At 36.4% G+C, this 15,440-nt stretch overlaps 1 protein-coding gene across 4 annotated transcripts in view; it reads left to right on the top strand.

Moving 5' to 3' along the window:
- Nucleotides 1-15,440, top strand: part of LOC129259420 (ralBP1-associated Eps domain-containing protein 2-like) — a 58,554-nt gene that overhangs the window by 8,904 nt on the left and 34,210 nt on the right. For all 4 annotated transcript variants that reach the window (XM_064098551.1, XM_064098550.1, XM_064098553.1 and 1 more), the window contains exons 3-7: nt 2,383-2,451; nt 5,667-5,739; nt 12,261-12,363; nt 12,936-13,185; nt 14,078-14,428. In XM_064098551.1, the coding sequence (XP_063954621.1) occupies nt 2,383-2,451; nt 5,667-5,739; nt 12,261-12,363; nt 12,936-13,185; nt 14,078-14,428 (846 nt within the window). The remainder of the gene's footprint in view (nt 1-2,382; nt 2,452-5,666; nt 5,740-12,260; nt 12,364-12,935; nt 13,186-14,077; nt 14,429-15,440) is intronic.

Raw genomic sequence — 15,440 nt, 5'->3', positions numbered from 1 at the left:
TGTACATGTACATGTAGTGCTAATATCTGCCTTGAATCAAGGAGCTACAGTTCGAAGCTCCTTGCTTGAATATATAACAATTTATTTATAGGAGATGATCTCGTTGCTCGTTTCACTGTTGATTTGAGTAATTTCTCATTGTTTTTTAAATTGTAGTAATTTACAACCATCGATTGTATTGATTGCTGAGGGTGTTTTTACCTGTCTTTTTACTCTGGACACTGGAATTAATACACATGATTATATAGATATCATCACAGGTTTGGATTTGTTTTGCCTGTTGAATTGTTTGCTAATTCTACTACTTACCAGCTAAAAAAAATTGTTCATTTCTTTAATACCAAAGCTGGACTTCAGCTCAATAAAGAACATGATCAGGTATACACACAAAGCTTTAAATGTAGATCATACATACATTTTCTACATTTTCTTTTGTATTGATTGAAGAAGCAGTTTGGATTTCATTCCAATATGCATGCTGAACATGTACATACATGATTTATATTTAAAGAGGAAGTTCGTTCTGAAGAAAAGTTTGTTGTACTAAAAATAGCTGAAAAAGTTATCAAAAATATTGGTGAAGGTCTGAGAAAAATCCAATAAAGATTAAGAAAGTTATTAGAAATTTTGGTTTTGGGACGTCACATGTATGTTATAAAAAGCATAAATTTCAATTTTTGGATGGTTTTTAATGACATATTTTTGTTTTCTTTTTAGGAATGGGTGTGAAATGATTTGATGTATTGGTATACTGATGGACAGTAAAATTCACAGGGACTCAAGTTTTATAATTATGAGAGGAGCAATAAAAAGCTCTCCTAAAACTTTTAAGGGGAGTGGTAGGGGAGCACTTCAAAAAGCTCTTCTTTGACATGCAAAGCCCTGGAGCTTTTTTGTCCGATTACAAAATGGATGGAGGAATGTACACTAAGTTACTCAGTACCAACAACAAAAGGAGAAAAAAAAATTCAGATTCCCTGATTACTGTATATTTATCTCATTTTAATTGTGTGTTATTGCTTAAATGTGATTGTGTAATTGTGTGTTATAAACCTGAACAGGAGGGTTTCAAGGTTGGCTCTAATAGTTTTATCATTGACTGACACTTATTCTATAAAATTCAGGTTAAGTGATGTCAGAATAGAGATATATACAGTACATGGAAGTAAAGTGTTGTACAAAAGTGTATGATGTTGCTTGATTTCTATTTTTTTGCATTCTCCATTTCGCTTAGGCGAGAGATAAATCACTCTACCTGAAATGGATTAAGGTGAGCGGTAGCGAGTGATCACTCTCACTCCCCTTAAAACCGAGTCCCTGAATTCATTGATTTTCAATTTTCTGAGAAAATGACATTTCATTGATTATTTTACCATGCGATATGTAGAAAAGTTGCTTGCATATGACGTCACAAATCGAATGATTAAAATTCTAATAACTTTTTATTCTTTGATGGATTTTTCTCCAACCTATGACAATATTTGTAATTACTTTTCCTTTTTTTTAACAACATACTTTTTGTCAGGGTGAACTTCCCCTTTAAGGTGAATCTTGTGATCGTTTGTAGAGTATACGACACAAGTTCAAAGTGTAAACAGCAATAAATACATACTGTATGTAATTTCCTATTTCTTTATAGCCTCATTTTTCAATATCATTCCAATAAACATACATGTACAATATGTAATATAATATCTGTATGTTTATACTGTACAATGTAAACCCTAAAGGCGGCTGAAGTGTCAAAACCTAATTATTGGAAGCGAAATTACGCCTTGCACTTGATGGTAATTTGACGTTGAGCCCAGAGCGTGTTTATTTTTGTCTTTTGGATGATACATGCAGTAAAATGGAAAGTTGGGGGCAAGCGGAGTCTTCATAAAAATTTTCATCTACATCTCATTCTGTGACTTGGCTTTCTGGTGATTCAGGTACATGTAATCACTCACTGCTGTGTCCAGAGCCCGTTGTGTAGCTGTGTAGGCCTATATGTTGCGACTCAACTTTTTCTCTGAAGGTACATGTACATGCTAGGGTTAGGGTTTATATTTGTGGTTATGTCTGTGAAAGGTTATGTTCAAAATGCCTTGAGGATTGGCGATTTGGCTGTCGGGTTCTTAGGAACGTTCACGTTTCTGAGTACAGTGTATTTTGTAATTTTTGTATTGTGCAGATTTTCCAGTATACTTACATATGTACATGTAGGAGCAGTTGTCATCGGAGCAAATGTTGTAAATCTCTGATTCTCTATAAATTTGCTTTATTATGATATATGTTCCCCCCAATAGTTGTGGAATTTATAATTATTTTTTGGTACAAAGATGTCAGGGACCCCCTTTCTTCATTATGTAGTCATATTATTATTATTTTTTTCTTTGACAGCTGGAATAGAGGTTCCGCTTCCAGAGTTTGGAGATGATGTAGCAACTCCAAGACCACAAAGTGAATCAGGTGAGTATTATATACTTTCCACACTGCACATATTTTCCTTAACCCTGGGAAATGGTGGGGCTAAGGGGGGGGGGAGGGGCTAAGCATTATCACAGACGTCGAAATTGCTTGTTAATCACGCGCTGTGTAGCAAATTCATCAATATTCTTGAGCTATGCGATAGTCCGGGTTTAAGAAAGACAGTGTGAAACCCCCAAAACAGATAGTATGGGGTGAAGGATAGTCCAGAGTTAAGGATAGTATAGGGTTAAAGAAATGCAGTGCAAAAAGCTTAATGCCAAATTTTATTAAAGCAGCATATAAAAATGATGATGTTGCTTCATAAAGTGCTCCAAGCACTATATATATTAAAGTATATGGCTTATATTAGATGTAATCTAAACAATCAGGGAACCCCACCCCTCCAAAAAAGTAATAATTGAATAAATCAATAGATGAATAATAAACAAAGAAATATATAAAGTATAATATATAAACATATAAAAAGATAGATAGGCAGGCAGTCAGGCCTAGCTAGCTAGCTAGATAGATAGCTAGATAGATATCTAGATAGCTAGCTAGATAGATCTCTAGATAGCTAGCTATTTAAATAGCTAGAGAGCTAGATATATAGCTAGATAGATAGCTAGCTAGATAGATAGATAGATAGCTAGATAGATATAGATATATAGCTCGATAGTCAGCTAGATAGATAGCTAGATAGATACATGTAGCTAGCTAGATAGATAGATAGATAGCTAGATAGATAGCTAGCTAGATAGATAGCTAGATAGATAGCTAGATAGATAGCTAGATAGATAGCTAGCTAGACAGATAGATAGCTAGCTAGATAGATAGCTAGATAGATAGCTAGATAGATAGATAGATAGCTAGATAGTCAGCTAGATAGTCAGCTAGATAGATAGCTAGATAGATACATGTAGCTAGCTAGATAGATAGCTAGATAGATAGAATACTAGATAGCTAGATATGTAGCTAGATAGATAGATAGATATGTAGCTAGATAGAGAGATAGCTAGATATATATCTAGATAGAAAGATAACTAGATAGATAGATAGCTAGATAGATAGCTAGCTAGCTAGATAGATAGATATGTAGCTAGATAGATAGCTAGCTAGATAGATAGCTAGATAAATAGCTAGATAGATACATGTTGCTAGATAACTGGCAGACAGGCTAGAGAGCTAGCTAGCTAGACAGATAGAGACGTAAATAAATAAGTGAATAAATAAGGTAACTAATCAATTAAGAAATAAATTATAAATATATAGATAAATGAATGAATAAATAAATAAACAAAGTATTATCATTATATACATATATATTAATTGATTAAAAGCTAGCTGGTTGATCTTTTAGTTTTACATCTCATATTAATTTATCTCAAATATTTGATTCAGCCAAGTATTAATCGTAATGAGAAAAATAATTTTTATCGTACATTTATTTTTATATGAAAAAAAAATCCCTGAATTTCGTCGGTCAGAATAATGATATAGAAATTCAATTAGAACGAGCGATCGACCGAGAAATCGCACGGGCACTGGCATTCGCAGTAGGTTTTGCATGCAAGTGGAGCTTGATGTGGGAGGGCCAATCACGCCTCTTGTACCGTCATACACGTCATCAAATTTGAGTCAATTCAGAGACCGATGCGCGGCATATTTCGGAGAGGCATTTTAGCGCTTTTTCATTGGCGGATTTCCACCTTATGTATTATTTTTGTTATTTTCAAATGACCTTATGATAATCCCCACATCATTACCTTCCCATTGATGTTTGAATCAATATATTTCTCCTTTGAGTTATGGTGAATGATAGCATGATTTTATCAATGCAACTCTGAACGTTTTATTTTGAGCTAATTTGAATTTTTATGAACTGCAAAAGAAATTTGTTTCACGGATTTGACTGCCCTGCAACAAATAAATTAAAAAAAATACAGGGGCAAGTGGCCATGAAAAGTTTGTTGCCTACACGAATGTGCCTCTGCAACGTCTTTTTGTCTTTTGGTTTAGCAAAATTGCACAAAAAAATCTTCCTGTTTCTTGCAAAGCTTTTTTGGGCCATTTTTGAATGAACATTAATCATCATCATTGTCATTATCATCATCATCATTATGGTCACCATCATCATCATTATGGTCACCATCACCACTATCATCATCATCACCATCATCATCATCATCATTGTCATCATCATCATCGTCATCATCATTATCATCATCATTGTCATCATCATCCTCCTCATCCTCATCATCCTCACCATAATCATCATCATCATTGTCAACATCATCGTCACCATCATCATCATCATCACCCTCATCATTGCCATTGTCATCATTCATCATCATCCTCATCGTCACCATCATCATCATCATCATCATCTTGCTAAATTATACTGTGATTTTCCCCGTAGGCCCAAAGCATTATGTTTATACAGGGTCATACATGTCCTTCGTCCTCGCATGCTCATGATATTACACGCACGAGACATTAATGATTCTCTCATTACGGAGCAGTAAAGTGTACTCCACATACAGTACCACTCCAATACAAGTTGCATCATTATCGTGGAGAAAGATAAAACAGAAAAGCAGTCCATTTTATCTCTTATGGCTATGCTTTCTCTGTGGTACATACATGTATAAAGATCTCTGTTTTCTTCTGTTGGCCCATGTACAGGTGAATGTGTATGCATGGTAATTGACATTTCCTTCGCAACTGCAAGGCAAATCGGGCGGGCATTGTGTAATCATCCAGGGGGCCGTTTCATAAAGCTGTTCCCAAGTTAAGAGCGACTTTAAGAACGACTGGTTCCTTTCTTACGCGCTAAACCTTCGCCAATGAATATATACCATTTACCACAAGAAAGGATCACCAGTCATTCTTACAGTCGCTCTTAACTTACAAACAGCTTTATGAAACACCCACCAGGCCTTTCTAGGGATTATGAAAATAATATAAGGTTTGATTTGGGATTTGTATTTGCAGAATAAAATGAACTTTAATGAAAAGATTCTCTATAATAAATTACAAGTTATTCATACTTTACAAACCTTTGTTCATTTTGTTTTGAAATCATACATGTAATTATGTGTAATCAAAGTGCAATGTACAGTATTAATTCAAGGTAAAGGTAGGTTAATAATATGTTCAGTTGTGATAGATAAGATTCTAACTGGAAAGTTTTTATTTTCCTCCCTCCCTGACAGACCCTAACAGCCAGATGGAGTTTATCAATCCAGCCTTCAACATCACAGATACAGAATTCACTCTCGGGGACAGGTAAGGTAGCCTTTTAGGGCTGTTCAGATTGAACACATTAAAACGTAAAAGAAAACATGTATACAGTCATGTAGTCATTAACTTTTTTTTTAGTTAGAATCACAAGCGTGAATCGTGAATCAAATCAGAAAGTATACATGTAGCAGCAAATCTAGCAATGTTTTCCCTCACTTTATATTAAAGGTAAAATAAAGTAGTTGCCGCAAACAATTATTTCCTGAGAAAGTCTTTTTAGATCAAGCCAAGGTTAAATTGTCATCATATTTATAACACATATCTAGATCTGGTACATTAATGGAAACTTATCTTTGTGCAATCATGAAATCTTAGTTCAAAACTGATCATTCTGATGATCACTAACTCAAAAAACCATATGTGGGACACTATTAATATTGCTTGGAAAATACCCGACATTTGATTGAATTCTGTGCTTATTTTGCCCATTTCTCATCAATTATGCATTTTCTTCCAGAGTCATTTAGAACATATTCTTTATTTTTACATACAATCACTGGGGTGGTAATTGCATTGGATTCTGTTGGAACTCATTTTGAGATCGTTACCGCAACTGGTATTTATCTACCACAACATACCTGGTAAATGGAAATTCAACCTTGAACTGTGCAGCATATGTCAAAACCGATAGAAGGCTTGTTGTAGAATCATGATCAAGATTTTTGTTTTATTATGATGGAACTTTGGTGTTTGTGGTGTCTGCCGAATCGCCCATCAAAATGTATCTTTTTAGTGTTCCATGAATTTCCATTATTTATTTTTAAAAGATATTGATATTTTTATGACAAATTAAAAATTTATCAAACACTCTTTTGGGGTCTTTTACTTGAAAACAAAAAATTATATTGTGTCCTCCTTACAGTATGAATGTACATAATCCGCATTCGTCTAAGTACATTTTAATTTAGTGTTTGTTTTTATCATGACATCGTGCACATGTTTTTCCTATCTTTCCTTTCATTGGTACCGTTTCTGTTATAGTCTTTGAATTGTTTGCTTTAATATTTTGTATTTTCTCTGAGAAGTGTAACACACACGCACATACAGTATTATGGCAGGTTATGGTCTGAAAGATATATACAGGTACCTGTATGTTGGTGTGAAAATGAACTTGTAAAATAGCCTACAGGTCTTTATAAAGGCTTTGGTAAATAAAGGTTCAACAATGTAAATGGAAGCACCATCTCTTGCATTTTTGCAAAAGTGTATTGTCCATTGCATTTTTAAAAAATTTATTCTTTGTGAAAATATAGATATTTTCCTTTCATGCTATTCAGCCCCCTTTCCCTGTAAATAATGTGTTTTTTTAATGAAAATGGCCCTTTGAACATAGTGATTGCATTTTAATTTCATCTCATACCATGCTTCAGGAATATTTTGGTACAAAAATAAGAGTGAAATTATTAATGTCCTGGAATAGTGTCATCACATTTTGTTTAGTTATTTCGTTAATTAATTAATTTTTTTATTCATTTATTTATCTATTTATTTATTTATATTCATTCATTCATTTACTTTTTTATTATTATAATCCATTTTTTATGGGGGGGGGGGGTTGTTTATTAAAACTTAATACCTGAAGGGAGTGAAGAGAGAATTTAGATACTTGTATAAAGCCCTAACTCGCAGTTAATGATTTTTACCACTGTATCATGGATGCCATTTCCTAGTCATAGCCACTCCTAATAAACTTTGAACCAGGAATCAACAGGATTGTACATGTAAAGTTTTTATGACGGAATGATACAAACTACAAAGTAATTTTACAGTTATCACTATCGAGGAATTTTCCACTCTATACTTGTTTGATTCCTCCCTTTAAGACCCACTTTCCATGATTCATTGATCATTTGGTTGGGCTATTTTTACAACTTCCTTTGCCAGGCAGCTCTGTTTCGAATGAGCATAGTACTGTGTTTGATACTGTACATCTTTATATGAAAGGGGTGCTCTTGCTGTTGTCATTTTAAAGAGGATGTCTTTGACCCCCTTCAGCTCCTAGGCCCAGAATAAAGCCTTGTGATTGGTTATACATCATACATGTAGGGCTGAGTTATATGATTGATCAATAAAAATAATCAACGCAATAAATCACAGAAATCAGCCCCTGATCAATCGCAAAGCTTTGCATACAAGGCTTTGGCAGTGTCAAACCCAGTGATCGGACAATTATCCGAGGGGAAGAGAACTCCTTACCCTCTCCCCTCTCAATTGAAGGGTTCTGGGGTGGTGTTTCATCAAAGTTGTCAGCACAGACTACATGTATATGGACAGTGCTGACTATTCCAGTGAAATCCTTGGTTTTGATTGGCTAAGAAGCATTGGCCTCCGACTGTTGCTATGGTAACTGTCGGAGAAAGACAACTTGTCAGTGGTGACAACTTTCATGAAACGGACCCCAGATCTACACAAAATTTGGAGGAGAGAGCAACTGTGGGTGCAAATTGTGGGGTACAGCAGTTTTCATTGAATATGTGCATATACACTCCCCTCCAAAAGTTTGGGAACACCTGCATTCAGTGTGTGCTTTTATATACTTGGTAGACTTTATTGATATTGAGGCTCATAGCATAGTTGAATTTTTGTTTTAAAGTGAAGATTGTATAGCAGTGTAAATTTTGTTATTGATTCAAACAAATTTATACTCTCTTAAATGTCTGGCTACCAGTCAAGATGGCATTCTTTCAAAATGCTAACTTCTTTTATTACATGCAGTTACTGCTTTTATTCAGAGCTTTTACACTAAAACATGTGCAACTTCATTCATTTTTCCTTTTCCTAGTCAGAAGTCAGACACAAAAATAAAATCAAACAATACTCAGTGTTTCACTGATATGGAAAATTCGATGGAAAACTCGATGGGATTGAGATCTGGGGACTAGGGTGGCCAATCCATGATTTCCAGGACTTGCTTCTCTTCCTTTTTCTTCAAGTAGTCTTTGCATAGTCTTGACATGTGTTTTGGGTCATTGTCCTGCTGGAAAACGAATCCTTCTCCGATCAGGCGTTTCCCTGAAGGGATGGCCTTCCGCTGCAGGATTGAATGATAGCCGTGCTGGTTGAGGATACCCTCTACTCTGTGCAAGCTGCCTACCTTTCCTGCACCAAAGCAACCCCATACCATGACATTACCACCACCATGTTTCACAGTTGGCTTGATGCACTGGGGTATCATCTTTTCTCCCTTTCGCCGTCTCACATAGGTACGTCGCTTGCTGCCAAACACCTCGAACTTTGATTCGTCAGACCAAAGAACCTTCTGCCACTGCTCCAAAGACCAGTCTTTATGCTTCCTAGCCCAAGCAAGCCTTTTCTTTGAGGAGTGGTTTCCTTGAAGCCACACAGCCCATCAGCCCTGCTCCACAGAGACGTCTTCTAACAGTTGAAGAACATACAGGCATCTCACGGGTGTTGTTGAGGCCAGCTGTAATTTGTGGGCAAGTCAGACAACGGTTGCGCAGACTGCTCACCCGAATGTATTTATCTTCAGCAGGAGATGTTGTTTTTGGCCTACCACTTCATCTCCTGTTCCCATTAGACCCAGTGGCTTCTTTGCGTTTCAGGCTGTAGTGAACCGCATGGATACTGATCTTGAGTTTCCTGGCTATTTCTTGCATGGAGTAGCCTTCTTTCCTCAAAACTACAATTGACTGACGTGTTTCCAAAGAAAGCTGTCTTGTCATAGCCATTTTAATTTTGTGACTGACTTCTGACTAAGAAAACCGAATAGGCAAAATGAGTGAAGGTGCACTGGAATAAGTGTAAAAAAAATCTGAATAACTTTTGAATTCATGAATTTCAAATTGCACTGATGTCTACTCCACTTCCATGTATTTTCTTTAAACAATTAAGGATTAGGCATTTGTCAAGTTCAGATGTTTTCCAGGATAAAGATGCAGATTTCCATAAATTAACTGTCTTATGAACAATACTGAGCAACAAATTCTGAGGTCATCTGCTGTAACATTCACAAAATATTGGGAAGAATTTCAGAAAAGAACCCCAAACAGAACAATGTTAAAAGAAGTAGGCATTTTTTAGAGAATGCCATCTTGACTGGTAGCCTGCCCTCTTTGGCAGCTGCACGTCCCTTAAGAGCTTTGAATTTGTTTGAATCAATGATAAAATGTACACTTGTGTATAGCCTTCACTTTAAAACAAAAATACAGCTGTACTATGAGGCTTAACTTCAGTAAAGTCTACCAAAGTTCGAAAAACACACACTGAAGGCAGGAGTTCCCAAACTTTTGGAGGGGAGTGTATGTACGAGTGGAAACAGTGGTGGACGGATAGCTTACAGTTCATGGTGATTGCAGTGCCGCCTGATTCCTATTCACACTTTTTGCATACTCTGAGCGGAGGCTCAGAGTATGTTGCAGGGCCACGGCAGGTCGGTTTCCCTACTGTAGATGATAAAAGTCTGAGGGAGGTACAGGCTCACTGCTTACGAGTTCATTGAATAACCTCTCAAAGTACATGTATGATTTCAAATGATTTGAGCACATTCTACATGTAATACCTGTAATAGAACCATGTTGCAAATCGAGGAAGGAATCAGATACTTGGTTTCTGTTTATTATTATGTACAATTGTATATCATGTACATACATGTACATGGGGGGGTACAACTGAATTTGCAGCTGTGATGCTCTTCTTGTGTAACTTACATGTATATTAAGTTTAACAAGTTCATGTATTTTTTGTATCATGTATTGTACAAAGAACCATGCAATTTACAGGTGTTTTAGGTATGAGATATGAATTATATAGTTGTTTACTTATACTGTGGAGGTACATGTAGATCATTGCCCTTCAGCATGCATACGTTGACTGCATTATGGTGCATGCATGGGAAAGAGTACACATACATGTATGACACCCTATATCGTGGGACGCGTTGCCGGATCGAGAGGGCTCTTCCCCCATTTCATATTGATCGGCTGTTCATCCCTTGTTATGAACACAGATTTGAGCAAGCTATGTTTAATAGACAAGATAAGGTCCGCCCAGGGTCGCAATTAAATGAACCATGGATGTGCCGGCTATATGTGGTATCATTATTATGCTTTTTTTTCTCCTTCTGGAATTTGGAAGCCCTGATGAATTAGGCTATATTGGAAGGATGGAGCGTGATCTTGGGTTCAAGTTTAAAGGCACTGTACACAATGTTGTCATTCAATATTATTGTGCACTCCTACATGTATGTACATGTAGAGGATATGAAGTCACTCCAACCTCAAGTAATTCAAACTGAATTTTTGAAATAAGACGATAATTAGACATTTTGTTGAATATCCATTAAAGAAAATTTTGTGAAGATTACATACATGTGCATGTATTTTCTGTAGCACGACCAGGGCCTTGTCTTACAAAGAGTTACGATTGATCCAATCCATCGTAACTCTATGGAAATCCATCAGTGTCACATTTTTTCTACGAAAATTTTGCACAATGTCCTTTGTAAACAAAGAGAAGCACAGTGAATTTTCAAGAAAACAATGAATGCATGAATATACATCACAGCTAGAAAATATTTTGAACAAACATGCATAATACATGTAGATGTTGACATGTTGCTGGCCGTCCATAGATGCGATTGATTGGATTAATCGTAACTCTTTGTAAGACGGGGCCCAGTAGCTTACATGCTGTGGATAATGATGTTGATTGTTTTGATGATGGATATACATGTACCGATGATGATATTCATAATAAAATTGATACATTTTTCTGTGCAAAAAAATATTGTTTGAAATTGAAAAAGGATTTTTGATCAATGTTTGTAATGGATTGAACAAAAAATAGGATTTACAAACAAGGGGTGGGCAAAAATTGTAATCTTGAAATTTTGACCAACTGGCTCTGGCAAAATTTGTTGATCAAAACACAAATTCAGATGGTCAAAATTTTGACAAAATGATTGGGGAAAGTCACATTTCTTGATAATGTACACTTTTGAGCATATCATGCAGCAGAGAAAAAATATTTTCTGTACGAGGACATTTTATTTCCTATTACAGGAGTCTGTTGTAGTAAAAGTTATTTATACAACACAACTGAAAATAGACAATGTAAGTCCCAATTGTTGGCTTGTGATTGGTCAATCGCCAAGTTGCAATTGATTCATGGTGAATCGTGTGTTTGATTGTATGTAACTTGCCCCTGTTCATTCAAAATCACAAATGTAGAGAACCCAAAGTAATTTTTTTCCACGTTTACATGTATGTATTTGTAACAGTATCAATATTTAAAACATGGTTATTTTTATTTATTTATTTATTCATTTATTTATTTATTTATTCATTTATTTATTCAATTTATTTATTTATTCAATTTATGTAGATTTTTTTATATTTATGTATTTGTTTATTAAGTATTTGTTTATTTATGTATTCATTTGTTTTATCATTAATTAATTCATTTATTTAATTTAGTATTTGTGTCCTATAAACATCTGAACTTTCTTTCACCATTTTCTCCCCCTTTTTCTTTTTGTTTGAATATAGGAAAGGAAGTACTCTAGCCAGTGTGCCACCCCTCAAACCTACCAGACCAGACAATAGTAATCAATTCATTCAACAAAGTTCATCTCCAACCAATATTACTCAGGTACACCTTGGCACCCTATGTCGTAATCACTAACCCAGCTGCTAAAATCATTGGCTGTCAATTGTTTGGGCTGAATTCATAAGACTTTATATTGATACTATTCTTGCACAAGATCATTTCTTCAAAGGGGTTGTAATTCTCAAAAGGATTTCTTTCTCTCAAGAAAAAATCTGTCAAGCAATAAAAAAGAATTTTAACAAAGTTGAAAATTCCCAGTATGCCGGCTGAAAAATTTGACAAGCCAGAAAAAAAGGTTTCTATTTTCAAGATGGGGATGCTTACATAAAAGGGGCAGGGGGAGTTCTTATTCTGATTAAATTATTCATTTTGACCCGTTTTCTAACTATCCTTTTTTTGCAATCAATGCAAAAAAAAAAAGAGAAGAAATTTCCTGTTTTTATTCAATTTTGGAAATCAAAAGCTTTGATGATTTAGACTTTGATAAAACTACATGTATTTTAATTAACTACAATATTTAGCATTTGAAATTGTATGATTGCTTTTAAAATGGTTCCTCTCCACTTCAATTGGTTTATAACTGCATTTAAAACATATTTTCCTTTCATTTTTAGGTTCCATCATCTCCCCCTGTGTCGCCGAACCGGAGTTCACCTTCTTTTCCAACCCTGCCAGTAGTCTCGCCAGCCAAGACCTCGGGTAGCTTAGAGCGTAACCAAAGCCTGCCGGCCACCATGGTCCTGGATACGGGAGATAGGGATGTTCCTATAAGCAGGCTGGAGAAACAGACTAGTGCACCTCCTGCTCCAACGTTGTCGAAAACAGAAGAGGGCTGGGCGTCTTTTGAAAAGACAGTCGAAGAAGGTGGGTTGATTTGAATCAGTTTCATTTGATTTGAAAGTTGAGATATTAATAATAATGATAATTATGTATGTAGCGCTGATCACTTACTTTAACAGAAGGCTCTCAACTGCTCTATAATAACGCTTGTAACCTGAGCTTAGCCGAGCTTTTTTGTATATCCTTTGATATCCAATACATAATTTATTTTTTTTTAATGAGATTCATATTCCATGTGGACATGTAAACTATAAAGAAGTATGCCTCACTGATTTCATCTCGGCATATTGTAGATATTTGTATCAATTTCAGAATTGAATCCTTAGACTTCATAATCCCATGTGGCCTCTTTATTGATGATGATTATATCAGCATTTTTTGACAAAAAATGAAGTGTTTTTGTGATTGGTTTGATACTATTCTTATGTATTGCATATTGACTTTTGATGGTTTTTCATTATTTTATACTTGTGTGAATAATATGTCTCCCTTATAATGAAATAAGTTGCAGCAATAAATATCTAATGCACTTAGTCAGTTGTCAATCCAATTTTTCTAGTTCTTGGAGGAAAAAATTTGAATAAACCTAATTTCATAGTATAAAATACAAAAGAACAAGTGTGGATGTGACATCATCAGCCCACCTAATGAATATTCATGACGACTGTTTTCACAATATATTGCTTAACTTTAAAATTCAATAACTTTGTTATTTGTTTTCCGATTTTGATGAAATTTTCGGCATTTTGCTCGGTGAATTCTACTCTATTTATTAAGCTATAAATACTTTCAGCCCGGACCATCCCTTTAAACAGCAAACATGTAAGGTCGAAGGTAAATCCAGTTTATATGAATTAACGGTTATGTAGTCATCGAAACCCTTTAATCAGGAACCATTTTCTTTGTTATGCTAAAGATGAAGGTCCTGAAGGTCCGGACACGTCGTGGGCTTTGTACACCGGTGCTGTCAGTCCCTCATCCAGTTGCTCCTCCATCTCAGCTCCTGCCTCCTCCCATCACACCTCAGAGTCTCCCATCGACAGCAGGAGCGGGGTGGCCGACAGCCAGGAAGGGGATGCGGAGGAGGAGGAAGAGGAGGACGATGAAGAGGAGGAGGAGGCGGAGGAAGAAGAAGAAGCGGAGGCGGTAGGAAGGGGAGAGGAGGAGGCAGAGGAGGAAGACGTGTGGAGCATCAACAAGGAGCAGAGGGATTACTACGCAAAGCAGTTTAAGATGCTCCAGCCCGACCCCATGGGGCTCCTTCCAGGTAGAGTATAGGGGATGATCTTGGATGGGGGTAGTATGAGAGGAGGGGGTGGGCTAGGAGAAGAGGTGGGATTGGGAGTGACAAAGAGCAGAGAGAGTACTGCTCAAAGCAAAAGATGCTCCATACTGACCCCATGTGGCTCCTTCTAGGTAGAAGTGCAGGGGATGGTCTTGGGTGGGGGTAGGATGACGGGAGGGGTTGGGCTAGGAGAAGGGTGGGATTGGGAGTGACAAAGAGCAGAGAGAGTACTGCTCAAAGCAAAAGATGCTCCATCCTGACCCAATGTGGCTTCCTCCAGGTAGAGTATAAGGGATGATCTTAAGTGGGGGTGGGACTGTGGGTAGGGAGAGGATATCAGAGAGCCGAGAGTACTGTACAAACCAAAAGAATGCTCCAGCCTGACCCATTGGGCTTCTTTCAGGTAGAGTAAAGAGATTATTGGATGGGGATAGAATGAGGGGGATAGGACTATGGATGGGAAGATGGGTAACAAGAAGTGGAGAGAGTACAATAGAAATCAGTCAAAGAGGCTGAAGTCTGACCCTCTGGGAGTCGAGAAAAGATCTTTGATGAGGGAAGGAGGAAGGTGGGGTGAACAAGGCGCAACAGGAGTACTGCACAATCAGTTGAAATGCTGAACCTGTGGAGCTCTTAACAGGCAGATTAAAGAGAGCTGTCGTCAGATATCGTTAGATGAGGGGTGAGAAGGGGTTGGATAAGCAACAGAAAGAGGGTTGGATGAGTTATACATGTAGGATGGGGGTGTATGAGGCATAAACAAACAGAATGAAAATATGGTCTTGAATACTGTTAGGATGGTGTAGGATAAAGATACAAACAATAACAATACAGAACCATTGTTGTCTCTGTGCTTCCAAAGGACTTTTGATATTTTTACCCTGGTTTTAGTATAAGTGAGGTCAAAGAATCTGGACATGGCAAAGCAGATAGTATTTTAAAGGTAATTTGCAGTGCATTGCACTTTTCTGCAAAGGTGATTCTTATTTTTTTT

The sequence above is a fragment of the Lytechinus pictus genome, chromosome 4 (genome assembly GCF_037042905.1).
Source record: "Lytechinus pictus isolate F3 Inbred chromosome 4, Lp3.0, whole genome shotgun sequence".
NCBI classification, from domain to species: domain Eukaryota; kingdom Metazoa; phylum Echinodermata; class Echinoidea; order Temnopleuroida; family Toxopneustidae; genus Lytechinus; species Lytechinus pictus.
The sequence above is the reverse complement of the archived record's forward strand: the minus strand, read 5'-3'. Positions and strand labels throughout refer to the sequence as shown.